The sequence below is a fragment of the Choloepus didactylus genome, chromosome 16, assembly GCF_015220235.1.
Source record: "Choloepus didactylus isolate mChoDid1 chromosome 16, mChoDid1.pri, whole genome shotgun sequence".
In the NCBI taxonomy this organism is placed as follows: domain Eukaryota; kingdom Metazoa; phylum Chordata; class Mammalia; order Pilosa; family Megalonychidae; genus Choloepus; species Choloepus didactylus.
In genome coordinates, this window is record NC_051322.1 from 18188542 (window position 1) to 18215940 (window position 27399).

At 44.4% G+C, this 27399-nt stretch overlaps 1 protein-coding gene across 5 annotated transcripts in view; it reads right to left on the reverse strand.

The window, feature by feature from the left end:
• Positions 1-25837, reverse strand: part of TNFRSF11A (TNF receptor superfamily member 11a) — a 62203-nt gene extending 36366 nt beyond the window's left edge. For 4 of the 5 annotated variants that reach the window (XM_037806273.1, XM_037806272.1, XM_037806271.1 and 1 more), the window contains exons 1-3: positions 25724-25837; positions 4052-4133; positions 2395-2520 (exon numbers count right to left, since the gene is read on the reverse strand). In XM_037806273.1, the coding sequence (XP_037662201.1) occupies positions 2395-2520; positions 4052-4133; positions 25724-25798 (283 nt within the window). In that variant the 5' untranslated portion in view covers positions 25799-25837. Of the gene's footprint in view, positions 1-2394; positions 2521-4051; positions 4215-25723 lie in introns of those variants that run through there. The other variant, XM_037806274.1, reaches the window with a different exon arrangement.
• Positions 25838-27399: the final 1562 nt, after the last annotated feature.

A 27399-nucleotide genomic window follows, 5' to 3' on the forward strand; every position in this document is an offset into this window, starting at 1 on the left:
AATCTAGTGCCAATGAATCCCCAGCATCCACACTGAAATTTCTAAATAATATGTTCCACTAAAAACAACCCAGAATTATTGGAGAAATGGCTGATTCCAAGTTTGAGGCAGGAAATGTCAAGGCTTGGAAGCAAGGGAACTTTTCAAGATGAGAGGAATTGTATCAAAAGACTTGGGGGCCTTATTCATGGGAATGTAAAATGGTGCATCTACTGTGGGAGACAGTTTAGCAGTTCCTTGGAAAGTTACATATAGAATTATCATATTTTCTGAGAATTCCACTTCTAGGTATATACCCAAAAGATTTGAAAGCAGGGACTCAACAGACATTTGCACATCAGTGTTCATGGTGGCATTATTCACAATTGCCAGAAGATGGAAGCAATCCAAGTGTCCACCAACTGATGAATGCATAAATAAAATGGGGTATATACATCTGATGGAATATGATTCAGCTATAAAAAGAAACGAAGTCCTGATGGATACTACAAAATGGATGAACCTTGAAGAAATCATGTTGAGTGAGAAACGCCAAACACAAAAGGACAAATATCGTATGATCTCACTGATATGAAATAATTAGAATAAGCAAACTGATAAGAGTCATAATCTAGAATATAGGTTACCAGGGGCCGGGGTGGGCATAGGGAATGGAGAGTTAATGCTAAATTGCATAGAGTTTCTGTTTGGGTTGATTGTAAAGTTTTGGTAATGGGTGGTGGTGATAGCAGCACAACATTGTGAATGTAATTAACAGCACTGAACTATATATTGCAATGTGGTTAAAGGGGGAAATTTTAGGTTGTATATGTTACTAGAATGAAATTAAAAAACAGCAACACAGCATAGGGCTGTACAACACAATGAACCCTATTTTAAACAATAGACTGCAGTTAATAGTATAATTATAAAAATGTTCTTCCATGAATTGTGACAAATGTACTACACTAATGCAAGGTGTTAATTATAGGGTAGACTAACAGAATATATTTGGTGCATGATTTTTCTGTAAACTTACAACTTCTCTAATAAAAAAATTAAAAATACTTAAATATATATTATATATATAATATATATGTAAAGACTTATATATATAGACTTATTATATTATATATATTACATATATATATAAAGACTTGGATTAGATGAAACAAACAAAACAAAAAAGACTTGGGGGCTACACTAAAGGGGTTCCTGCTGGATAAAAAATAGGACAATCTGAACACTAATAAGAATAATAATGGCAATGGAATGAGCCACTTCAAATAGGTTTAAATTCATGAATTTAAAATATTAATATAATCCTTTGGAGAAAGCTGTGTAATTATGGTATTATGTTGAAAAGTGGTAAATAAAGGTGAACAACCAAGTACTTATCTTGACTTTCCTATATGTACTGTACTTAAGGGTAACAAATAGCTGACGAGGGAAGTTTCTCTTTATACAGCATTCCAGCTAAAAAATGAGAAGAATGATAGAATTAGAACACTGCCTTTTCAAAGCCTCTAATGAAACTGGATTTAGGCCATGATCATCAACAGCTGCAAAAGTCACAAAAAAATTTAGATAAGCAGCTATTATATGGTTCCTGACATAAGTCCACTATACCAATTATGAAGGAGTTTTGCCAAAATCAAAAAAACAAAACAAAACAAAAACAAACCAGAATCTGGTCAGCCTTCTGGAGCTAACAACCAATTTGCAGGAAATATAGGGGACAGAGGAACATGTTAAATGAAACCAAAGGAAACTCCAAAGGACTAACAACAGGGTTTCTTCAACAAATAAGTTAAATGCGAAAGGAAAAAGAGGGAAAGGAGCCTCTAGGTTAAAAGAGACTTCAGAGCCATGTTTTGATCTTGATTCCTACAAATAAACTATAATTTAAAAAAAAAAAACTTGAGACAAAAAATATGGCAGTCTGGTTAAGAGTTGGCAAAATTTTTACAATGGGGAGAAACACTTAAGAGGCAGAAGATCAGCTTTGAGTCATGCTTGCACGTGTTAATCTGGGAGAAGTCACTTGATCTCTCTGAGTTTGAATCTGTGCCTCTTTAAAATGGGATAATCACAGCTACCTTGCAGGCTTTTGGAGAGGATTAAATGATACAGCATATGTGAGAAAATTTTGTAAGCTGTAAAATGTGTTCCATGATTAGCATGCAACGTAAACATATTCCGGAACAGAAGTTCTACATGAAGATCTTTAACACGGGTTTTGGGAGATCTGAAGCACATCCTTCTGGAAGTCTGTGGTCATAACCTCTTCCTGTGCCCCTAAAGACAGCACTGGCTGTACCTAAAAATGTGGTTTATATAGGAGAGGAGATTTAAGGAGAAGATAAACACTTGGTTTCTACAATTCCCACTGACATGCCGACAAGACTAACTCACCTGTATCGCAAACTTTATGCAGCAAGCATTTATCTTCTTCATTCCAGGTATCCAGGTATTCATCTGGGCCACAGGGCAGACATACACTTTCAGAGGTAGCAGTGCATTTAGAAGACATGTACTTTCCTTAAATTAGAAGGGAAAACAATGCATAAATCTACATGAACCATGATCCCAGGAAATTTCCCAAAGACATGACAGGCAGGACAAGGGCACGTGCACACTGAGAGCAGAGCCCTGGGGCTCCTCGGGCCTCCAGTCTGGCTAAAATCACCTCTCCCGGGTTTGCTGTGTCTACTCACAGCAGCTTTTTAGTTCTCCTAAGTAAAAGACAATTCTTTCCACCTCAAAACTCTACTGATGGAGGAGGAGAACTCTGGTTTTCAGAACTTAACGGTTCCCTGGAACCCCTGCAGGAAAAAAGGGGACAAAATGAAAGGAGCTTTATTATGTCCCCTCCATCTTCAAACTCCCCCTTGCCTTCATTCTGGACTGTTAGTCTCTTTTGTCCCACGTGCACCGTGGGCTCACGGCTGACTAGTTTGATAGGGTCCTACACACACACATAAACACACACACACACACACACACACATTTGAAAATCACTGGGTCTTGGTTCTGCATATCCAAGAGAATATTTGTAGTCAAAATATTCAAAGGGTCTTGATATAAGATAACTTTACCTTTCTCCTCAGAGATACTCTCTGCTCCCCAGAAGCTGAGAGAGTGAGGACCAGGGGACCTGAGCAACACTGGAGCTGCAGAAATACTTGGTCACACTTTGGGCAGATTAACTTTTAGAAAGTGGTAACCAGTGTCCTTCTGCTCCACAGAAGGTGTGTGGGGAGAAGTGCAGAGAGTTTAGGCAGTCCCCAGCAGCACACCATCCTACTAGGATTATTCCAAAGACATTTTCCATGGAAATAATAATCTTAAATAAGAGTTGCACTTCATGTTTTGAGGGTTTGCATCACAATGTGCTAAAATGTGGTTTTAAAAACCTTCTTGCCTTTCAAAGAAATAGTGTTTTGGAAAATTATGTTCCAGCATGAATTAAGAACCAGTTTCTGAAATTGCTTTTGACTTTTAAGTGGTTTTGTCTGTTGAGAGAAAGATTTTTGTCTTCAGAATGACAGACATTACAACCTGCCACTACTGTGAAAAAGCTACCCAACTTCTTTTTACACCTGGCAAGACAGATATCGTTCCTTAGGTTAGAAAGATAAATAAAAACTCTACTTCCCACCCACTTTTGAGGGAAAATGAAAAGTGGCTGTCAGGGATTGAATCATGTTTCCCACAAAGACATGTTCAAGTCCTAACTAGCAGTCCTGTAGATGGGAATCCATTTGTAAACAGGATCTTTGAAGTTATTGCTAGTTAAGATGAGGCCAAACTGAATCACTGGAGCCCTTAGAAGCAAAGAAAATGTGGACACAGAGGTAGGGATGAGTAGGTGACAGCTGGAGACTGACTGCCACCAAGCCACCACCAGATGCTATGGACTTTGGAGAAAACGTGGTCCTGATGACACCCTGATTTTAAACTTTTACCTGCAAAACTGTGAGACAGTAAATCCTGTGGTTTAAGCCAGACGGTCTGTGGTGGTGGTTCCAGCAGCCCTGGCTAACTGAGACAGTGGCTCAGAACCACTTACCTGGCTCACATTTGTTGCAGCATCGTCCAAACCGCTCGTAATGCCTCTCACTGGGACACAGAACAGTGATCTGAAAAGTCACCTGGGAACAAAAAGTGACACCAGGTAAAGGTCATGCACAAGTTTTTCTGGTTAAAACAAAAAGAGAGTCACCGAATTATATTTCTGAAAACCATAATACCATACATATTTCTGAAAGTACTCTATGGAATATCACCAAAAAAGGGTCACTTTCTCATTCCAGCTTAATTTCCTCTAAGAATGTATACAACCATTTGATACTGTCATGAACATCTTTTTAAGAATTAAAAAAATATCTTGGTAATCCTTATAATATGATGGATGAAAGGAAAATTTACAAATTGTATACAGACTGGTGAAAACTGCTTTTACACAGAAAATTGGTCCCACTTCTTTGTCAACATATGGTGGACAATATGTTCTGTCAAATTGGGCCATAAAATGGTAGGAGAATATAATGAGACCCTATGATGGGATCATTCCAGGGGATGTTAAATTTGGTTTTACAAGTTATCTCTGAATTTCAAGAGATGTTTAATACTGCTTACCTTTTAAAAATTTACTTTTAATATGCAGAGAATTTTTTAAAGTGGGAAGAGTACATCAGTGTTCACATCAGCATTAGTCACAATAGACAAAAGGTAGGTTTATGCATGGATGAATGGATAAACAAAGTGTGGTCTATCCACACAATGGCATATTATTCAGCCATAAAAAGGAATGAAGTTCTGCTACTTGCTACAACATGGATGAACCTTGAAAATATTATACTAAGTGAAATAAGCCAGGTATGAAAGGATAAGTATTGTACGATTCCACTTATATGAAATATCTCAATTAGGCAAATTCATGGAGACAGAAAGTCGATTAGAGACTACCAGGGGCTGCGGGAAAGGGGAATAAGAGAGTTATTGCTTAATGGGTGCAGAGTTTCTGTTTGGGGTGATGAAAAAGTTTTGGAAATAAACACTGGGGATGATTATACAACGTGAAAGTAATTAATGCCACTGAATTGTATACTTAAAATGGATAAAATGGCAAATTCTGTCATACATATTTCACCTTAATTAAAAAATAATAAGCATTTAAAAAAAAAAACAGCAAGGAAATGTAGGATCCTTGTGGGTTTGGTATTAGGAGTCCCTGGCATCTGCTGGTGGGGGATCCTGGACAAGCTGCTTAAGTTTTTTGAGTCTCTGGGATCCTTTCTGGTTCAAAACTGTACGACTCTAATGCAAATCTAATTTCCGAATCTGCCCATCTAAGTAAAACAAAACAAAATAAAACAAAGAAAAAACAAGTCCCCTATAATCACTGAGAGATTCTTATCAGTTTGCCACAGAAAAACTCTTTTCCTCATCAGCCTTCTCAGTTTAAGAAAAGGGGAAAAAAAAAAACCAAACCAACCAACCACTTCAGTTAAGCAGTCATGCTGGAAATGAAAAGTGAAACTGCACAGTTGGGTTTAGCTGAGCAGAGGTCAATTTATGCATACTACATGGCACACAACACCTCAAGTTCCTTGCTAGGTCCTAGGGATACAAAGTTACAAAATACACATACCTTCCCCTCCATGGACTGAAGAGCCTAGTGGTAAGCTCACAGCTGGGGTGTGTGCTTCCATGGAGGCATGATCGGCATTCTATGGGAGCAAGGCAGGTATCCCCGCACCCCAGCTGAAGAAAGCCAGGGGAGGTTTCCCAAAGGGCATGATAAGTGAACTCAGTCTTACAGGATAAACAGAAATTAGCCAGCTGAGGAAATAGGAACTGGTGGTTAGAAGTCGGGGGAGAGACAAGGAAGACTTTGTAGACAAAGTGGACAGTTCAGACAGAGGCCATGAGGTCTGCAGTGACCTTCCGGGTGGGGTGGGAACATGAGAACTGGAGGACAGCTGGAGCACACAGTGTCACCAGAAGGCTGGTGGGAGACGGGACACAAAGCTAGCCAGGGTCATGGAGGGCTTCAATGGTCATATTTAAGAGCGAGGATGGAGGGGGTAGAAATAATAGAGCCTGGAGGAAGCCGTTCATCCTCGGAATACCTCAGTTATGGCAGGAAGTCTGTAAAGAACCCAAACCAGGAGACCCAAGGCCAGCCAAGTGGGGGTGCAGCCAACATGAACCATTCTGATCTCACCCTGGTCAAGCCAAGGGCTGACCGGAAGGCTGGGGACAGGAACATGGCTATTTTGATAAGAAGGTACCATGGTGTTGCTAGGGTGATGTGTGCTGGAAGGTTGTATTTGGACTTGTTTGTGATGCTGGACCTGTACCCTTGACAGGGCTAACCCTCCCGGTGGACACTGGACGGACATCGCAGGGAGCCCAGTGGAAACTAGGATGAATGACTTACTAGAAACCACCCCATCTCTCCCTTCTGGTCTCTTTTTCACGTTGCTTTTCATAGGAACCCATTTCTTGGTAGGCAGATGCTTCCTTTCTCTGTGTCTAGCACTGTAACAGATGCACATGGGAGAAAGACGAACAGGGACAAAATAGTAAAACTGAATGGGGTCAATGCAAATTTTGCCAAACAAATAGGATTTATCTGAGCCTAATAATGTGTGAACACTACTGCAATGCTGATGATAAAGGCAAATAAGACAAATATGTGGTTGGGGCTATATCTAGACGATAAAGGTTATCAACTGCCTCTGACCCAAAAGAAAGCTGAAACAGTCTCTCTAAGATAAGCGCATGCTTGTCTGTGTTACACACAGTGAAAGGGACTTTTTAGGGGAATTTGGTATGAGGGCTACCCCTGAAGCAGCTACACATGAGCACTGCTGAGCCCTGGACTCCAAACCCCGGTGACAGCTGAGCATCATTTGATGGGCACATGTGGATAACTGGCTTCCATGTTTAGGACTGTAGCTATGAGTCATTCAATCCATCCTTCATCTAACCCTGGAGCTCTACATCTCCTGGTGCAAATGGGGAAGTCACTGCTCTCAGAAGTGACCAGATGTCTGGTTTTTAAACAAGTGTTCCCAGATTACTCCTAAGAATCCATTTCTCTCTCCTAAGCTTATATCTAACTATGACTATGCACACTGATTTTTTTTAATTGACATAATTCACATAACATATAATTCATCCTTTTAAGGTGTACAATTCACTGTCTTTTAAAATATATTCACCAGGTTGTGCAACCATCACCACTATCTAATTCTACCCCAAAACTGACATGTCTGCTTGATACAGCTATAGGATTATAGATCTTTTAAGGAGCAGCAGCAATTTTGCTGTGGGAAATATTTGTTGTAGTAAGGCAGAAAATTATGATTTTAATTTAATTTAATGTGCAGCTTAAACAGAAACCTACCTTGTTCTCTAGTAACATTATATACTTTGCAGTATACCTTCAAACCTTCAAATGCCAATAGATTATATACACAACTTAAAAGGCAACATACATACATGCATGTATATACATATATATTTAAGGAAATGTGGTTTGGGAATAAAAAAGAAAAAATCTAGAAAACTTTTTAGGATGTCTGCACATCCTGGAGAAGGCAACACTTGCCTTTACTGGCCATCTCCTCCTCCTTTCTGGATCTCAGCTTCCAACTGTCTTCCCCTCCACTTGCAGGATGAACCCTCTCAGAGGAAACTGAGGCTCCCCAGAGCTTGCAGGGTCCCTGCCCCTCCCAGCCTGACCCCTCCTTTGCCTAGAGGATTCCAGATCTGACAGGGCTGCTCAGGACCCTCCTGGGTCCAGTTTCCACCCCCACCCTCTCTGGCTCTTCCCCTCCAACTCCTCAGGGTCTCAGCTAACTCCATCCTCCAAAACCAAACTCCAAAAAGGCTGTGCGGGAGTGACCATAGCTATTTTACATAGCAATGCTAGTAAAGCAGTAATTTGATAAAAACAAGCTCCTACTTAGGTGTTACTGAAGTACTCTCCCAGGGAAGGTGGGGATAGGCAGAAGGCTGCAGGTTCTAGTTAATGGGGTAATTCTGTGGCCACCTACAGTCTCCTCTCTCTCCCCAAGAGCTGTGGGAGGCCTTTGGTAATTGAGTTGAGATGTACAAACTTCTAGTTATCTAGATTTTTTTTGCTTGCCTTGAAGACTGACTTGTTTCCTTCTAAAACAGTAGAGTCAAAGCAATAAAGCAGAACTTCTTGTAAAATTTATGTTTCTTGAATATAAAATATAGTCATATGATACAAAATTCGAAAGGTGCAGCAGGCTGTTTGGGGAAAAGTCTCCCTCCTGCCCTTCTCCCAGCTACCCCTCCCTATAGGTAACTACTGGTATCAGTAATTTTCTTGTATATCCTTCTGGAGATATAAGAACTGGTTTGTGATCCATTCCATAAAACAGCTGCCTTGGAAGCCAGCTGGGATCAGATCTGTTGATAGCATTTGTGAATTGAGGAATATAATTCAATTTATGGTACTTATAAATCTTGTTAAAAAAACAAAAACAAAAACAAACAGCATTGACAGTGTCCTACTGCTCTCAATAAACTATAAAAATTCTGATTGGCTCAAAGAATTTACATCAACTGCCCTTTGCTTTCTTATAGACTTACCCTGAATTGATAAGGAACACTAGAGTCTATTTACGGCAAAATCTTCTACACTCCCCAACCCCCCTTACAGTTCCTTGCTAATCCTAAAAAACAGTTAAAATGGCAAGATGGCACATTTAATGTATTTGATTTCTGATGCCTAACTTTCCTGTGTCTTTTTGTGTCTTGTGTTTGTTTCAGGGACTACAGGCTGGTGTTTATATTAACTTCGGACAAACTGTTCTAGAATGAGCACATCCACAGTGTGGGACAAGCTTCCAGGGAGGGAGGGATAATGAATTGTAAACCAAAATTCTCTTTTTAAAGCTACATGGATTAGATCCATGTTGGATATTATGAAAAACCATAAGCTGAAGAAACACAACATTTCTTTCAGAGGCGCTACAGAGACTAGTGGATCTGTATCTTGGTTTGCCAGGATGGCTGTAACAAATACCACAGTACGGGCTGGCTTCAACAACAGGAATTTTTTGGCTCACATTAGGCAGACAGAAGCCAACATCAAGGTGTTGGCAGGGCCATGCCTTCTCCTGGGCTGGGGAGGCTCTGGGCTGGCCATCCTCCACCACGTGGCGATCTCTGTCCTCGTTTTCCTCCTGTGGCTTTCTCTAGTTTCTGGGCTCTCTCTAATTAGGCCTCCAATAATATAGATCAAGGCCTGCCCCCAGTAGCTGGGCCACATGTAAAGAGGATCTCAGAAGATCCTACTCATAAATCAGTCTACACTTTAACTGATAATACATCTTTCAAAGCATACTATACCCACCCACAGGAACAGTGATTAAAATTAAGAACGTATCTTTTGTTGGAGTATGGGATTCAATGTACCACAGTCTGTATTTAGAATCTCCAGGGAAGGCTGATTTAAATATTTATTTTTCATTCTGTTAATCAACCCAATTGCAGTGAATGTCATTATGGATACTAAAATTACTTTCTTGCTGTACTAAAAATTCAAGCTGACATGTAACAAAGCAGAAGGAGGCTTGGCCCCAACTGTCAAATCAAGGGGGAAAAGAACCTAACCAAGAAGAACAATGAGGGGTTTTCCATAGATTTTATTTTATAAAATATCATGCATGACTATATTTGAGACTTTGGCTATAATTTAAGTAGGATGGTATCAAATTTCTGAGTGTCACATTGAGAGATGTGGTTTCTATTAAGAGAGAAACTATTAAATATGAAAGTAACACCTTGCTTAATAGCCCTGCTTAAAAAAATCTCTATTGAAACTGATCCTACCCAGAATAGAGTAAAAATAAATTACCAGGGTCCTGTGTCCACAGAACAGTAAGAGAGCTTCTTTAACTGTGATGGTCTCTCACTAAGAAATGGGTTCTACCTGAAACATTTTGTTCTTAGAAGCAAATAAACAGCAAACAAAACACACAAAAGGTACCACTAACAGGTCAGAAAAACCTACCAACAAATGCTCGCCCTTTTAGTCCATTTCTTTGAAAGCTGTTTTTCCCCACCAGCTGAGAAGACTGGCCAGAGAGAGGGCCTAGGTTTTTCCCCTCACAAATGTTTCAGTTAGTGAGTCAAAAATGCAGGCCATTGAAATGTAGATGTTCGGGGGACCTGTAAGGATTGCACCTTTCTCAGGTGCTTCTCTCCCAAGGCTTCCAGAGCCACCTGCCCTTCTCTATTTTATCTCGTTTTCTATTCTTGATCATGTGACAGCCATACGTCTGTTAATGGAAAGAAAACATTCCACCATCACGATTCTTGGTTAAAATCTCATTTCCTGGAGGTGGAAATGATACAGGAATCATTTGCAGCCCAGAATTCAGATATAGCAGGTTTGCATATGAAAAAGAAAAATTAAATATTAATGAAAATGAAGTCTGATATGCCCAAATGTAGGAATTGTGGTAGAGCGGATGCAGGGGTTGGGAGAGTAGGAGTCGGAGACGGGGAACATGGTCCCCGAGTGCTGGTGAAAAGCGTCGGAGAGGCCTGGCCGGCGGGCACCCCCAGAGCAGGGTGACGGGTGGGGTGGGGGTGGGGGTGCCCGGGTCAGGAAGGCCTTTCCACCCAGGGCACGTCTCGGAATCGGGCCTCAGCAGCCTCTGTAAGGCCAGTTTGGCTTGGATGGAAGAATGCTTGACGTTTCTTTAATGAAAAAACCTACGTTTAAAAATTTGAGGAAAAAAGAAAAAGGAAATTCTAAACCTTGGTTTCCTCCGCCATTCAATGGGGCTAATTATTGTGCCCACTCCACAGCATTGAGGCTCAGATGCAATAATTCAAGTAAATGATTTAGCACTGGGGAATAACAATACTTGATAAAAACCAAGGCTCTGCTTCCTCACTTTTAAACTAAATGCTTTTCTAGTAGGTTGTTGGGGGAATCAAGTGACCTGAGCTGCCAAATGCTCAGCAAGGGGGCACACAGGGCCTGCCTCCAGTAGAGGGTAGGTAAGCAGAATTAGCAAGTGTCCCTTCCTTCCATCAGATCGTTCCCTGAGACAATAAAGGGGAGAGGGTATCACCAGAAAGGGAAAAAGACTGGAAAAGAGAGACTAGGGACCCAAAGGAAAATTCGGAAGGCCTGAGCATTTTCCTGAGTGTGGTCCCTTTGTTTACTTTTAACCTGCCAATGGCAGACAAAAGCTGTGCGGCAAAGTATTTCAGCTGGGCAATGAAAAATACTGTTTTTGTTCAAAGAGATTTAAAAAAAAAAAAAAATGTACAATTTCAAATAAAGAAGTATGTTCTCATGGGATTGGAAACTCGAGGCATCGCTCTTGGACTGCAGCAAGGGGTCCCAGTGATGTCTGTGGTTTTCTGTCTTGGGGCTCCTCAGGTAGGTGAGCCACGCTTGGGTGTGGGCAGAGAAACAGTTCACTCAGTACGTCTGCTGATAAAGCTGCTGCTAGATTAGATCTGTCAGTGATTTTTGTTAAATAGGACATAATCGAGTTATGACTGAGTACCCTCCTAGATATTCTTATTTTAAATAAACTTGAGAGATGGATTTTAAGGGTACAGATTTACAGAGAAAATATTGGACTCGTTTTTCTTCTGTACAAACCAAGGCTTCACATTTCATGCTTAAGAACAACATTGCTAGATTCTGGCACCTATGAAGATAGTATGCTACAAATTAAAGAGTCACATGGGATAAAGCGGCTGCTTATTTTTGCATCTCCCCGTGCACCCTAATAGATCACCTGGCACACTCCCTGGGGCAATGCCCCCCACCTGGGAGTCCCCTGCACTTTATGAAATGCATTAAAGACTTGGAGATCCCAAGTTATACCACAAGGCACTTGGCCTAAGTCCTAAAGGAAGTGGATACAGAGACTCAGAGGGTTTAAACAGAAAACTCCCTGAGTGCTTAAAATACAATTCACTTCACAGAAAACATAGTTTACACACAGCTCTTGAAAAAAATTCTGCCGCCAAAAGTGAGGCCCAAGTATTCTGTGAAAAGTGCAATAAGAAAAGATGTGTCTAGTTAGTTTGAGAAGGCTGCAAAGAAATTGATGACTGATCACAAGCTATTATAACTGACTTGCCAATAAAGGATTTGGCACATTCCAAAATGCGTTTTATGAATGTGTTCCATTGATAAAGAGTATTCAAAACTCCTACTTCAAGGCATGTATCACAGCTGGTGAACTCCTACTGGTCTCATAGAAAATTACAAATATGAATCAACCCACATACATACCAGCCCCCAAAAAGGGGTTGTGAATTTATTCACTCACTGTGCAAACAACAGAGGAGAATCAGTCATTCCCTTGTCTGAGTAAAATGATTTTTCTTTACCTTGTAAAACGATTTTGTACATAATTACTACCAGAAGACAAATTTTGGTCTACTTTAAGATTTAATAGTAGAAAGCATCAGTCTCTTAAGCTTTGCTGTCATCAGGCCATTGTGGTAATATTTACTGAGCTGTCATATATTATATATTTGTGCATGGTATTGTATGGTGCAGAAGTGAAGAAATTAGCCCATACCTGCCCTCTCAAAGCTTTTAGTCCAGATGACACAGCCACAGATACAGAGAGGACCCATGCAACAATCCAAGAAACAATGCACTAGAAAACTCCCAGCTTCATTAAGGTCCTGCATTTGATCCTTACTGATCCTGGGAGCCAAGGGGAGGGAATGAGCAGCCCAGGGCAAAGTGATGCCTGCATTCTTGTTGCCTTTGCAGGGCAGCACGAAGAAGGGAAAAAGTATGAGGATTTTAAAGGAGTCACAAAAGGAGGTGCACAAAGTTTGAGAGGGCAAACCTAAGGGGCAGAGGCAGAAGGGAGAGAAAAAAAGGGAATGGTGCTTGGGCAAGGTGGGAGGCAGAAGATGGAGGAAAGGGGGAGACCAGGAGGGGCAGGGTTGAGCGTCATTCCTGGGAGCCCAGCAATGTGTTTTGACACTGACACTGAAAAGAGATTGGGTGCTGCTTCAGGGCTCTGCAGAAAGTGCAGCTGGGTAGTTCTAGAAGGAAGGAGGAGGGGTTCTTTGTTAGCAGCACCATGAAATATATTGTAAAGACTAGTGGAGTTTGAGAGGCTGATGAGAAGGTGCCAAATCCTTTTAGACAATGAAGAGAGCCCAGACCAGTATCTTAAGGAGGAAATGGATGTGGAAAGAGCTGGTGTGAGCCAACAACTAAGTGGCAACTCTGCAGCATGGATTCTATTTGCAGGAGACAAAGAATGCAGTTCAGTATTTCAGGGAGGTGAGAAAGGGTGGCCTCCCATCATGAAATATAAAGATTGGCTCTTTTTATTACCTGTTCTCTAAATGCTTTTTTTTTTTTTTTTTTTTTTTTTTTAAATCTTTGGAGTGATTACCTAAGTTTGCCTGGATCAGTTCACAGGACCTGCTTTAGTTATTAATGGCACAGACTCATCATATGGGTTAAGAGTGGCATCAGATGCTATAGGGCTCTTGGGCCATACTGAAAGAAATCCTCAATTTTCCTATTTAAGAAAAATGCTCCCACTCTGAACATCATCACTGCATGGTTGTCTAGAAAATAACCTAGGGGTTTTAGCATTTAAAATTAGATGTGTTCAGTGAGTTTACAACTGAAAGGTGGACAAATTAAACATACATTCATTTATTCCTCAAATATTAACTGGACACATAGTATGTGCCAGAGACAATTTCAAGTCTCCAGAGAAAGTCCTCATAATAACTGGTTGTAATAATTGTTATGAAAAAAGTAACAGATAAGGTGATGGATTGTGAGGGGGTACCTCTTGGAGAAGATGACATTCGAGGAGAGATGTACACAAAGCTAGGGAACAAGGCAAATTCATAACCAATATTAGGAAGTGGAATACGCAAGGAGGATGTAAAAAGCATTTGTAAGGGTCCGTGGAGGGAGCATAAAGGAAAACAAGAGGCCTGCGTGACCAACAGGTGTGAGTGACAGGAGGGCGGTACAAAAGTCACACAACCGATGACATAATTTATACAAATCATGAGTTAATACACTCCACGATATCAGGATGAGGTGCTATTGATCACCTGAGGGCACTGCTATTACTCCATAAAGGTTTAAATAATAAGCACTTATGGCTATTTCATTATCAGGCAGGGATTACATTTGGCACAGATTTTTTGGAATAGATTTCATGAACAGCAAACAGTCTGACTTAGGTCAGGTGTGATAAATAAGCACCTTAAAAATTTAGAGTAACTGTGGTCCATCAGAGATCTTGACACATTCACCATTTTGATTTAGGAAGTTTTAAGCAATTGACTCTATAACCTATCTTGAGAGCTGCTTTTATTTGGGTCCATCAGCTTTTTTCCCCCTGACTCCAGATACGCTCTTTAAAGAAAAAAGAGAGAGAGAGAAGAAAAAAAGCAATGCAATTTCTTGGGAGGATATCAAAGGCCTATTGATCTTTGTGCAGCCCTCTTTCTTACTTTCCTCACAATGATTTATTATCTCTGCTCCATGAAAAGAAAACATATGGCCCAAGGGGAAAATGAAGAAATAACCTTGCATTTCAAAACTTTAATTGCAAATTTGTCTTCAAGTGAGATAAATAGTTTAAAAAAAAAAAAGTTTACAGCTGTGGGCTACCTGAAAGGAAAATGCAAGGAAGGTTTGTTTCCTAAACATGGTAATTAGGATGACTTGGACTCCTTGATCAATTGACAAGAGCTCCACAAGCTCCAATGAATGTCCTCTTTATTCTCACAGCAGCGAAAGCTTCTTTTTTTCCTTTTGCTATTTTTTTTTCCTTTTTTTTTTTTTTTTTTTTAACTTTTATTCATTTGAAATCAGAACCACTTTTTCCTCTTTCCAGTGGTAAAAACTAAGACCCTCCTGCTTGATTTTCAAGATCATCCTGGTCTCCTGGTGGCCAAGGACCCTCCTGGGCTTCCCCTCTGCTCCCAGGTGCACCAAGCTGCTGAGGTGACACGCCCCAAAGGGACCAGGGAATGGGATAATCCCTCTTCCATTACTGCCCCCGGCCCTCAGGATGAAGTCTGGCTCCTCCACAAGGCTCACCAGGCACCGCACACGTGTCAGTCTCGCCACTGCTCAGTATCATCGACAGCCCCTTTCTTCTCCTTCGCAGCTCGGCCGAGGAAGCTTGGCCTGGAACCACCTCCAGCCCCTGCCTCTTGCTTCTTCTGGCCAACTCTTGTGGTCCCCCTAACCTTCCACTCTCGCGTCAATTTGCTGCTGTTTAATCCCTTTGGGTTAGCCTGAGACTCTGTCACACTTGGACTGGTTAGACTCTGGCTAGATGATCTCATGGCCACCTGTACTTTCTCCTCTCCCTACCCTTTGGTGCTCTGTGGTTGCTTTGTGGTAGCTTTTAAACTTGCAACTAGGCCCTCAGCGAACCACCCCTGTCCTTCTGAGCTCACCCGTTCCTTTCTATGTCAGTTAGATGCCCCTACAGTGCTTGCCCTGCTCCAAATCCTCAGTCAGCTCTCTGCTCGCTGCATTCCAAGCCCTGTAACCTGTGCTTACCTGTGCCCACTGACTGTCTGCTCTCAGCAACAGATGCATCTACTCACCACACCTGCTCAGTGTCAACCCCACCTCTAGGCTCTGCTCACACAGGCTTCTGCCTCCCAAATCCCAGCTGTCCTCCTGTCTTGGCCCATGCCCAGCCTTCACTGAGGAACCTTTCCCGAGAGCTCAGGCCCATGAGACCCTCTACCCTTCCTGACGTAAGACCACACAAATGCATCCCACCTGTTAACATCCTCCAGTGTCCTCATATGGCCACACTCAGGGCTTCACTAGATTGGAAGCTCTTTGAGGAGGGTGATGCCTATTCCAGGGTCCTGGAAGAACTAAGCCAGTGTTGGCCCCTGAGTGGACCTCAGAGGACACTGGGCCTGGGTGGGGAATGCTGTGGGGAGACCTCCCCCCAACAGTGGCCGGGATGGGGGTCTGGAACACAAGTGCCCCTGGAATAATCATTCCCATGCAAGACCCCTTCATCTATTCTGCTGTTCGAGATGTTAAACTCCACGTGCAAATGGCTACCAACGCTATCCTGGACTCTCTGGAATTGACTCCCCTCCTTCCTTTTTACTTTAACACCACTGGTCTTTAACTTCAGTTGTCTCAGCCACAGTTGACCTAAACTTTTCTGGGGAATCTATAAATCTTATAAAAATGCAAGTTCTGATTCAGGAGGTCTGGGGCAGGGCCTGAGATTCTGCATTTCTAACAAGCTCCAGGTGATGGTGGTGCTGCTAGTCTTTGATTAGCAAGTTCAGAGAAGACATTCAAATACCGAGAGCCAGAACTTTCTAATATTCCCAAACACTGTACACTCATCTCCATCTATATAATGGACATCAAGACCCATCTCTGCCATCACCATTTTTCCTGAGGGGTGGAGGGAGAATTGGCCCTTAGGAAACAACTTCTATGTGCCAGGCATTTTTCTAGAGACCTTCTTTCTTTTACTGCATCTTCACAAGCACCAGAGAGATGAAGCAACTTGCTCAAATGGTTATGCTAAGTGCACTGGAGCAGTGCTAGGCAGGTAGCAGATGCTTAAATTCTCATTAAATTAATGAACGATTTCTCCCAAAGGACCCCTGTGACCTCGTAACTTCCTTTTGCAGAGACCATAACAGTTTCCTACTAGTTCTGAATCAAATCCACACTCTGAAGCATGGACTTGGAAAGATTCTGCCAATTTGGGGTAAGATTAGAGATACCCTGGGGGCAGCGAGTTGCAAAATCAAGATTAGAAATCTCTTCCTGGGCTCAAATTCTCTTTTCAAACAGGGGCAGGAAACAGTGCTGCTTAACTAACACAAAACACAGCTGCTCCAGCCTCTCCATGTCCATCACTCACACCTGGGAACTGTGGGCCCCTCATGGGCCTCTGACCCGAACCCCTCTGGACCCCCAGGAGCTCCTATCATGTCTGCACCCCCTCGTTGGGAGCATTCTTGTGCTCTGGCCCTTTGCAATTTTGCACATAAACAGGACCTCAATGACCTGATCACCGGGACACCGACTGGGGCACTGAAAACTTGAGCCTGTCAGAGGGGCTTTTATGGTTTCATTTTAATATTTCTAAGCCTTGTGACTGATAGAAATTAGTGGATTCAGGTTTAAGACATGGATCCCAGTCGTGTTCCCACTGAGTTTAGTTGCCCCTGCATGTCACAATCCGTCAACACAGGCTTCTAGATTTCTCACTATCGTGCATTAGCAGCAACATGATGTCCCGCCTCTGTCTAAAACTGGCCAGCAGCTCCCACTCTCATTTGAGTAGGAGCTTGAGGCTGGACAGTGACCAGAAGATGAGATATGTTTTGATCCTGTTTCTTCTCCAAATTTTTCTCCTACTACTTAGGGGAGTGTTTTCAAGGAATTGAAAAACGCAGGTAATAAAAATGATTTGAATTTGTGTCATGGTAGAGGCTCAGCAAATTTGGAGCCCAGGTCTTCTTGGTCAAGGGTAGAACCCTCAGATTCATGGTTATAGCAATACTAAGGTATAAATTACCTTTAAAATGTAATAGAACGACCTCCTAAACCCGATGAAGACCTGTCTCTCCCACCCCTGGATCCTGGCGGGTGGCAAGAGGGTATGAACCCGTGTTGTCGTGACCCGGGCAGGTAATAGGCTGGAGAGCGAGCTGAGCTAAGGCATTTAGCTTCTGGCAGGGGGTGGGAACCAGGGAGGAGTCCAAGCTGCCTTGGCCTCAGGAAGTGGCAGTGGTGATTCAATATGTCACACTTCTTTTCCTCCTGAGTCAGGGATCAAATGGGACACCAACCCAGAGGGTGCACTGGGTGCCTGTCTTTTTTATCTTGATTAGCCTTAAAGACACAGCATTTTTACTTCTGCTTAGTAGCAGTTCTAGAAAGCCCTTAATAAGCTTATATCCTTGACCAGACAACACAGACCCCACAAACACAGACTGATTACAATATTTCCCAACTCACTGAAAAGCTTCCTTCCATCCCACCATTCCTGGAGGACTCTCTCTCTACTCCCTACCCCATCCCACAGCCAGATGCATAAGCAGGTTACCTTAAGGTTGAGACCGCAGCTGCTGGAGCAGACACCTGGGAGGGAGTCCCAGCTCTGCCACTCACTAGCTGTGCAAACTTAGGCAAGTTACTCGGCCTCTCTGTGCATCAGTTTTGCAATCTTCTTTGTAAGATGGAGTGAGGAGTAGAGATAATTTATGTAAAACACCTAGCACATGCCTGGCACATTCTACAAATGGGAGGTACATTTAATAAATTAATCATATAATATTATTAACTTAGAGCTGAGCTCGAAATCTATTCATGGAATCCCATGGTCTACAGCAGAAGTTCTCTAACTTTAGAGTGCATCAGCATCACCTGGAGAGGGTCTTAGTTAGAGATTGCTGGGCCCCACTCCCAGGGTTCCTGATTCAGCAGGTGCAGGGTGGGGCCTGAGAAGGTGCATTTCTAACAAGTTGGCAGGTTATACTGATGCTGGGTCCAGGGAGCACACTGGGAACCACAGGCCCACAGACCCGCGCCCGACCCCTGAGGTTTGTTCACACAGCCCTTCATGACTCAGATCCACAGAACTTCCCCAATTGGCCTCATCCTTCCTGGGTCCCGCTCACAGTCCCTGAGCCCCAGATGTGCAGACAGGACATGATTTTCTCATGGACAGCCCTGCTGGTCCCCACTTCTGCTCCTTCCCTTCCCTGCAGTCTCTGCCTTTCAGAACCACCCGTCTTTCCACCTCCCTAGCAAACACCTCCTGCCCAAGTCTCCACTTCAAAGTCAGCTTTCCTGCTTCTGTCTTCCCACAGGTCTCACTTTTCCTCTTCTATAGGGCTTTGGATTCACAGACGTCAGACCCCAGGAAGGAAGGAAGGAGGGGACATCTCTCCTTCCCTTCCAGACTGTGGGCTCTCCAGGCTCTGAGGCTTGTGCCACCAAGACTGATGTTTTCCACAAACCCTCATGGGTTGTTTGGTTTTTCCTTTATTTTGCCAGTAAGTACAAAATAATTATCTGTTGAATTGAAGGGGAAAAGCTCAAAAAGAGGTTAAAGGAACTGGAATGAACAACCTCAGGGAAGGGGAAGTTGTGGGCTAACAATCTTCAACAATAGAAACATTAAAATAAAGAAGACACTGATCAACTGATCTTTACCCCTACTAAAAAACAAACTTGAGGAAATGGGGTCAAATTGTGACATGTTAGATTTAGGTTAGCTACAGGGAATATTTCCCTGACATTAGCAGTTATTAAACAATGAAAGGGGTTATCAAGGGCAAATGTGAATAATCTCTACTAAGCTTTAAAAATGGACCAGATTCCTAATCTCTGAAAGTTTTAGATGTGATCTTGCTTCTATACTTGGGTATAAACTTGAGGGAAGGTGGGGAAGGGATCATAAGGGCCGTTAAAAGTCTCTTTTTCAGCTGGATATGAATTTGGTGGCTGCTTGTACTATGAAGAAATACACTTTTAAGTTAGTTTGTTGTTAGAAAAAATTACAAATATTTTTAACACTCAGTAAAGTAGGAAGGTGGTTCATCTCCCATCAGATGGGAGTTCATCAAGCCCAAACTGGCCAGCACTGTGGTGCCGAAAGGATTTTATCCAATACCAAATGTCAGTGTTTCCCACTAGCCCCATTTAGCCATCACATTCACCAGAAGCTAACGAAGTTTTTCTTCCTCATTTTTAATGGAAAGTCTTCAAATTTCTGGCAGCTTAAGGAAGTGGCTCTTGTACTCTCAACCCTCTGAACAGGAAATGTAGTAAGTTATTATTATTATCCTGATGAATCGAAAGGGTAGTTTTGCAGTCAGTTCTTCCTGCCACTTGGAAACCTGGCAGCTCTGGGACTTGACAACTGCTGGGTTAGGGGTTTTTTTTGGTGGGGGAAGCATAAGAGAAGCTGCACAGAGAGGAATAGAGATATGCATCTTGGGCAATAGCAGTCCAGCGGGAAACTGTGTGTCACACAAGGGAAAAGTTTTTGCCAAGCTAAGGGTCCAACATAAACACGGCCCCCTGTGAGCAGGTGACCAGTGTGGGTGGCCACAGGTCACGTCACACCTGCTCTGATGCCGGACACCCTGGGGATCACTGGCTGCTTATCTCTCGTTAGCCGTGAGTTTTACCGCTCTGGCTATATCCTGAACTTCGATTCAAAGACAGCTTTGGGTCAGGAAATGGCTCTCTAAATTCCAGAGCATACAAATTTCCTGCTGATTCCAATGCCTTGGGGCTTTTAGACTGTTCACCTCTACACTGTCAAGGAACTTTGTCTCTGCCACCCAAAGGACTAATCCCCCAAAACGGCAATTCCAATAGCTCAAGCTTCATCCTTCTGTTTTTGTTTCTGTATTCAAAAATCCTTCTTCACTTGAACCTGAACAAATTTCTTAGTCCAAATCTTAGTGTGAAAAGTGTCATTCAAATAAATGGTTGGCTATTCAAATAAAAGGTGACGTCGACCATCTTTTTTCTTTTAATAATTGGTCTCACCAGCCCACACCCTTTGACCCTGTATCCTGTCCCCAGCACAGCTCTGCTGGCTCTGAAATCATTTCTGCACTTGGCTTCTCCTTTCTCTCCCCACTGCCATTACTGGATTCAAGGCTTTCCCAGCTCCTCCCTGAACCAAGGCAGTGGCCCCGACTGGACCTCGGGAGCCATCCATCCACTCTTCCCCGAAACACACACATCTGGTCACGTCATACACAGCTCACAGTTCATCAAGATAAAATCTAAGCTATTCTGCTTGCACATGTGGCCCTTGAGCTCTGGCTCCTACCTCCTTCTCTCCCCACAACCTGAGAGTCCAGGAATGTACTTTTTTTTACAGCTCCCTGGAAATACCCCTTCCGTCATGCCTCTCTGCTGTTTCCTCTGACAGCCAAGGCACTCGCCATCCTCTAACCCCTGGCCCAAGTGCTGCTTTCTCACCTGCCCCACTTTTATAGCACTTTAAACACATGTAACTACAAGGCAGATCTTTCCAGACACTTGCGGGCAGAATAAGCACCCCTTGTCCTGTGTGCCCACCATTCTTTGAAGACGCTTCCAGTAACACAATCATCCTTCTGCATTTTAATTGTCTGCCCAGGTCTAGACTGTGTGCTCCCTGCAGTCAGCAGCTGTGTCTAGGGCTCTGTCTCCTCAGCCCACTGCAGAGCGTTCACATGTGCTCAATATGTTGGAATAAACGAATCCATTTGGCAAAAATTCAGTTCTATCTCTCATCATGAAATGCCATGCCCACAGAAATCAAAGGCTGAAAGCAGCAGACTCGCTGGTGGCCAGCAAAGCAAGCACAGATATAAAGTTATCATCGGGCAGCCATAAAGAATGTACTTGAAGCTGCTGATGGGGGTTAATCAGGCTCTTGGTCGGAGAGCGCAGCGTGATTAGAACCTGCTGCCGTGACAAGGCAGCGCGGCCCCGGCCAGGCGCTCGGGTGCCCGAGACGGAGGGGAGGCTGCCGGGCGGCTCTGGCAGGAAACCCACTGCGGGGCCGCTCGGAATCAGGGCAGCAGATAGGGGACTTTGCAGAAGCTCACTCCACACCCACTCAGCCGTAAACCTCAAAGGCTCACTCAGAACCTCAGAGGGACGAGTCGCCTTTGCTGAAGCCTACTGTCTCATTCTTGGTGTTTCCAAGTTCAGCGCTTGGGGTCAGAAAGGATGAGCTGGACTTAAACCGTGTTTCTTACACAGTGGATACGAAGGAAGCCCACACGCTGCCACTAGAAAGGGAGAACGACTTCCCACACACGGGCAGGTGCTTGGAGGGCAAGTCGCCTGCCAGACGGAATCCTTCCCCTGCCAGTTCAGGGGTGCCCGGGGGTGTGTCGGGGAGGCCTGTGCTGCCCTGCGGATGGGGCTGGGGGGCTGCAGGGAGGCCCCCAGGGGTGGCCACCTAGCCAGTGGGGCAACAACCCAGGGAGTGAACCCCCACATCAGCAAAAGAACAGCCCAGACACACCATGTGGGAAAAACACTCATTCTTCTCCACCCATGCACTTCAGAACTAGGGAAATACAGAGGGGGAAGTTTTAATATACCGAAATGGCAGATAAAGCTCACACAACACCTTCTTCAAACAACACTCTCTGCAAAGGAGGCCTGCTGTGGAACTCCCCTTTTCATGGCTTCATAAAACACTGATTTATTGACCTTCAGAGACACATCTTCATTGTTCCAGTTTTCCTGGTGTAAGAATTTCTGGTAGATAACTGAAAATGCAAGCTCATATTTCCTTATCAACAGAGAATGTGTTCAGTTTACAGATTTGCCACTGAGGGGGTAGTGGTGGAAAGGAAATCATGGGGGAGGCATTTGAAACATTTGTTATCAACAAAATGAAGGAAAAGTCCACTGCTCTGTGCCACTGTGGCTCTCTAAACAATGCATTAATCTGTAGCCAAATCTTCCCTCCGGGATGGGATCCAGGTGCCAGAGCACCTAGCCCACCCTCCACCACACTTGGGGATTTCCTCTGAGGGGTCTCCTCTTGAGTCTTTCCCTGGTCCCATGGCCCATCTGTTCTGATTAGTCTACCTTACCCCCTCCATAAGGGCCATACACGAGTTATCTCAAAACTATAAAAGTTCAGAGTCCCATATGTTTGGTGGGGTATCCTGAATGAAGTGCTTTGTTCTACCTGAGAAGCCATAAAATGTTTGCTTTTTTTTTCCCCAAGATTCTTTTATGCCTAAACCTGTCTACCTAGAAAGCTTTCTTCCTTTGAAATCATTCCTTCTCAGACCCTTGATTTCCCATCCATCCTCTAAAGCCCACAAAAGAAACTCCTTCCTCCAAGAAGTCCTCCCTGATTTCCTCAATTCTACTCACTCCTTCTTTTTCTCCTCCCGCCTCTGGGCTTCTCCTACCACTATCTGCTTTATCACCAGCCTCTTCCTCTTCCCTAGAGCATGACCTTTCTGAAGACACAGGCTATGTCTTCAATTTTGTTTCTCACCTAGCACAATGTTTTATGCACCAGAGGAGTTTGTTGTCCTGGGTGGCAAGTATCCTTAGGTCTTAGGGAACCTTACACAAGAGGAGTTGTGTATAAGCAGTTCACCTAAATGGAAACAGTATGCTTCCTTATTTTCTTATTTGGAATGATCAACAGGACTAGCAACATAAAAACTCAAAATGTTTTATCCTGGAGGCTAATACTCTTATTATGTCTGAACATAAATTCCCTCACAAATACAGGCAGGCAGAGATATAATCACAGAAATGTTTAAGAAGGCAAATCTGCAAGCTTCTCAGGTAAGTTTAAATCTACCTAATATAATGTTGAAGAAACAAAATACTAATTTGCAGATACAGTACTTTCTAGAGGCAGTTTTTGCCACCTACTTTACAAAACGAGTTTCCCTGGTAGCAGTTCCTCAAATCTTGCCCAGTGAGTAATCATTAGTAACATAAGTGATTGCCATTGCGATTCCTAAATTTTAAACTAATAGAATAGGTTGGTCAAAGAAGCAGCAATTAAGCACACAGAGTGCATGCAACTGCAACATCTTTTGGGGAGAATACTGCAACAGTGCATCTATGCCACCTTTCAAAGTTATTACATTTCCACTGGGAGACTGGGAGCAAACTAAAATAAGCATGAGGGCATTCCAGTATCATCTGATTGAAACTGACCCCTGCAGAAGGTTCCTGTTTAGGGATGATTAAAAATGCACACAATTAAAGCGGTTTCAAGGGAAAAGGAGGGGCGAAAGCCCTTGTTGAAAGGTCTCTCTGAAAAATAAACTTGTTTTGATAGTATTCACTGTTAGTATCAGCAAATAGTTTTGCAAAAGCAATGTGAGATACTTTTATGGGGTCATCTGGGAAAAGACAGATTCATTATGTGGAGTTGGGCAGGTTTTTCTTAGGTGGCTAGCTGTTCCCTGAAGCCCTGTTCAACCTGTTGAGCATATTAGGCAACACCTGAAGTGTTTAAAAGAAAAATTCCATTAGGTTTTTCCGCCTTCTTTCCCTCCACCATTCCAAGAGACCCATAAAATCACGAATGAAACAAATCTTCATTAGAATTTTCTGCTCCAGCCCCTCCAGCCTATGGTACATTCCCATCATTTTGTGCCAAGGTTTTATTCCCAGGCTGGCGTCCCCTCCTTCTCACGGGAGCTCCCTGTTTTCACAGGGTCTGTGCCATGCTGCAGAAAGTTAGCATCAGCCTAAGCCAACTTTGATGGAGAAGGTCAACCTGAAACTGCCAAAACCAACAAAACCACCAGCATTTGACCTTCCCTCTGAGGAACTTTCAAGTATAAATGATTTTTATAGTATCTCTTGTGCTGGGTTTGCTGCACCACAGCTCTCCTCCAGGAGGACAGAAAACCAGTAACTGACCTTATTTACTTGGTAACTGTGCTGAGTGATCTGGTAAAGAAATCTGTTCTGAGAGAACTAAGTGGCAACAAGTATCTGGGAACACACCCAATTTCTAGCATCCCTGGAATTCATCTTGCTGGAGCCCTTGTCTCAGCCATGAGGTGCTCGGGGGTGGTGGGGGACAGCCCCTAACGGGGTTCTGGATAAAAGGCAACCGCCCAATTCCAGGGTCAGCAATCGAGGGCTCTTTCTGGGTGGACATTGAGAGGGTGAATCCTCCAGGACAGACTGGCCTCCTCCTTAGGGCTGCACTTGGACCTGGGTGACCCCCGGAGCTCCAGGAGGCCCTTGGAGGGCGTGAGGCTAACCGCGACCACACCGCCTTCCTGCGCAGTCCCTGTCAGGCTGAGGGCGAGGAGAACCGGGCTGTGCTCCCAGCTTGACGCAAATCATGTACCTTGGTTTCTCCAGTTGCAAAAAATATTTTGTCAAGGGACATGGTCAAAGGATCTCTGAGAACAAGTGGTTCTATGGTTATTCTGGATCTACCTGAACTGGTGGACCTAAAGCTGTCTGTGAGGGGAGTCAGGGGTCTGAGAGGGAGAACAAGGAGGGGAACATAAACTGAAATCTTATGCCAGCTTTTCTGAAGAAACTTCCAAGTTGTTTCAATGTATGCTCAAAACATCTCTGTGATTCCTCGGGTAAGAAACTGAGACAGACAGAGGGCATCAGTCCAAGTTAGAGGCAATGGAGGAACGCAAAGAGTAGGAAAGGAAAGCACCTGAGGAGAGTGTTTTTATTAATGGTTATCTAATTAATAGAGCATTATCCGCGACTTTGCATTTTTCTCCCTCGCTTATTTCGTTCGCGGTGTAGGCGCCGTGTCTACACCCCGTCCAGTAGCAGCCACGCTGCGTAGGCACTTAGTAGGCGCTCAAGAAATGTTTAGGGACTAAATGACATTACCAAAGCCTGAGACTGGGCGGGGCTTTCACCTGAGCCGGGTCCCGCCAGCCTCACCTTCCCGCGCCCTTCCCCTGCTTCCAACTCCCGGAGCCCCCCGCCGGCCCCGCGCGCAAATCCTCAGCTGCGGCTTCCCTGGAGGCTGAGGAGGCGGCCGTCTTGGGCCCGGGTCTCGGGACTTCTCGCAGCCCCCGACCGGTTTTCCTCAGGGCCCCCGACAGCAGCGCGGCGAGCGGCCGGCCACCGGGATGGGCGCGCGTGGGAGCTGCGTTCGCGCCCGTCTGCGAGCGCGGGGCGCGCGGGACGCGGGCGCGGCCCCCTTACCTGCAGCGGGGAGAGCAGCGCGCACAGCCACAGCAGCGCGGGCAGCGGGCGGCACCGCCGGGCGTGCGGGGCCATGGCGCGGAGCGGGCGGGCTGGGCGCCGCGGCCTCTGCGGGCCCAGCGGCGCGGCTGCCCTCGGCCGCCCGGCGACCCGCCCCGCGCGCCCCGCCCCGCGCCCCCGGCGGCCCGCCCGGCCTCGCCCGCGAGGAGGGTCCCAAGGGCGGGGCTGCCCGGCCCGCTTCTGCTTTCTGGGTTGGATGCGGGGAGGGGAGGTGAGGGAGGTGACAGGGAAGTGGGAAGGAAGCGTTCGCCGCGCTCAAGGCCTCCTTTGTCTCGCTCTCCGCCCTGGGCGCCCAGCTCCTCTTCGGCAGTCGGCGCGTGCGTTGGCCGGGGAGCTGCCAGACCTTGACTCTTGGGGTCCTACTCTGCCAGCGGGCACCCCGTTCAGACAGGTTTGCCTGCGTCCTGACCTAAAGTATCTTTCACGTTCATTGCACAGTCCCTGCTTGCCCTCTCGGCTTGCCGGGCCGGCTTCCCACGGGCACAGCATCCCGGGCGGCCTGGCTCGGTCCGACGCCCGCCTTCCGACGGGGCGCTCAGCCTTCCCCTTCCAAAAGGCGGTGGGGTTGTGGGGTGCAACAACACCGGGAATTTACGGGAATAGGATCTTTTATTGGAGATTTCACTCACAATACACTGTCCGCTACTCTTTCAGAAAATCCTCCTTTTGAATAGCTCTTTTCTTTCTTGGGAATTTTTCCAGCCTTCAGCCACCTCGTCTTGTCCTGCAGGTTCTTCTCCAGGCTGCCAGCCACAGCGCCTGTCTTCCCACCCTCCCTACCCAGCCTCGGTCAAACTGTGCAGGTTGGCACCAAGCACCTGCCTGCCCCTACCCCCTCCCACTCCCCACTGCCTCATTCCCACCATCGCCTTTCGGGTATGGAACTACTAGCCAGATGTCTGGGGCACAGCATATTGTCAGTTGTTAGTACTTAGAGGTATGTCTTCCCTTTTAGTACTTAGAGGTATGTCTTCCCTTACTGAACTATACATTCTAGGTAGCTGCTGGATGCATAATTCTTTTTTTTTTTTTAAGGAAACTATGTGAAAATACTTGTCCTACATCTACAGAAAGTATTCGATTTTGAATTGCTGAAGTGCCAGAATTGTCTACTTGCCTTACTTTTGGCCCAGCTCCTGGTCTATCTTGGTGAATGTTCCCTGTGCACTTGAAAAAACCATGTTCTGCTTTTTGGTGAAATGTTCTGTGTCAATTAGGTCAAATTAGTTGAAATGCCCATACTGATTTTCTGTCTATCTGTTCTGAGAGAATGATACGGAAATTTCCAACAAATTTCTTCTATCAGTTTTTTCATGTTTTTGAAGCTCTTAGTAGAGGCAGAGACATTTGGGATTATGATGTCTTCTTGATGGGTTGACCCTTTTATCATTATGAAATGTCCTCCTTGATTGCTTGTAATATTCCAGGTTCTGAAGTCTTCTTTGGTGTTAAGAATACAACCACTCCACCATTCTTATGAATAGTGCTTACATTCTATCCTTGTACTTTTTTTTAATTCAATTTTATTGAGATATCTTCACATACCATACAATCATCCACAGTGTACAATCACTTGTTCACAATAGCACTATAGAGTTATGCATTCCTCACCACAA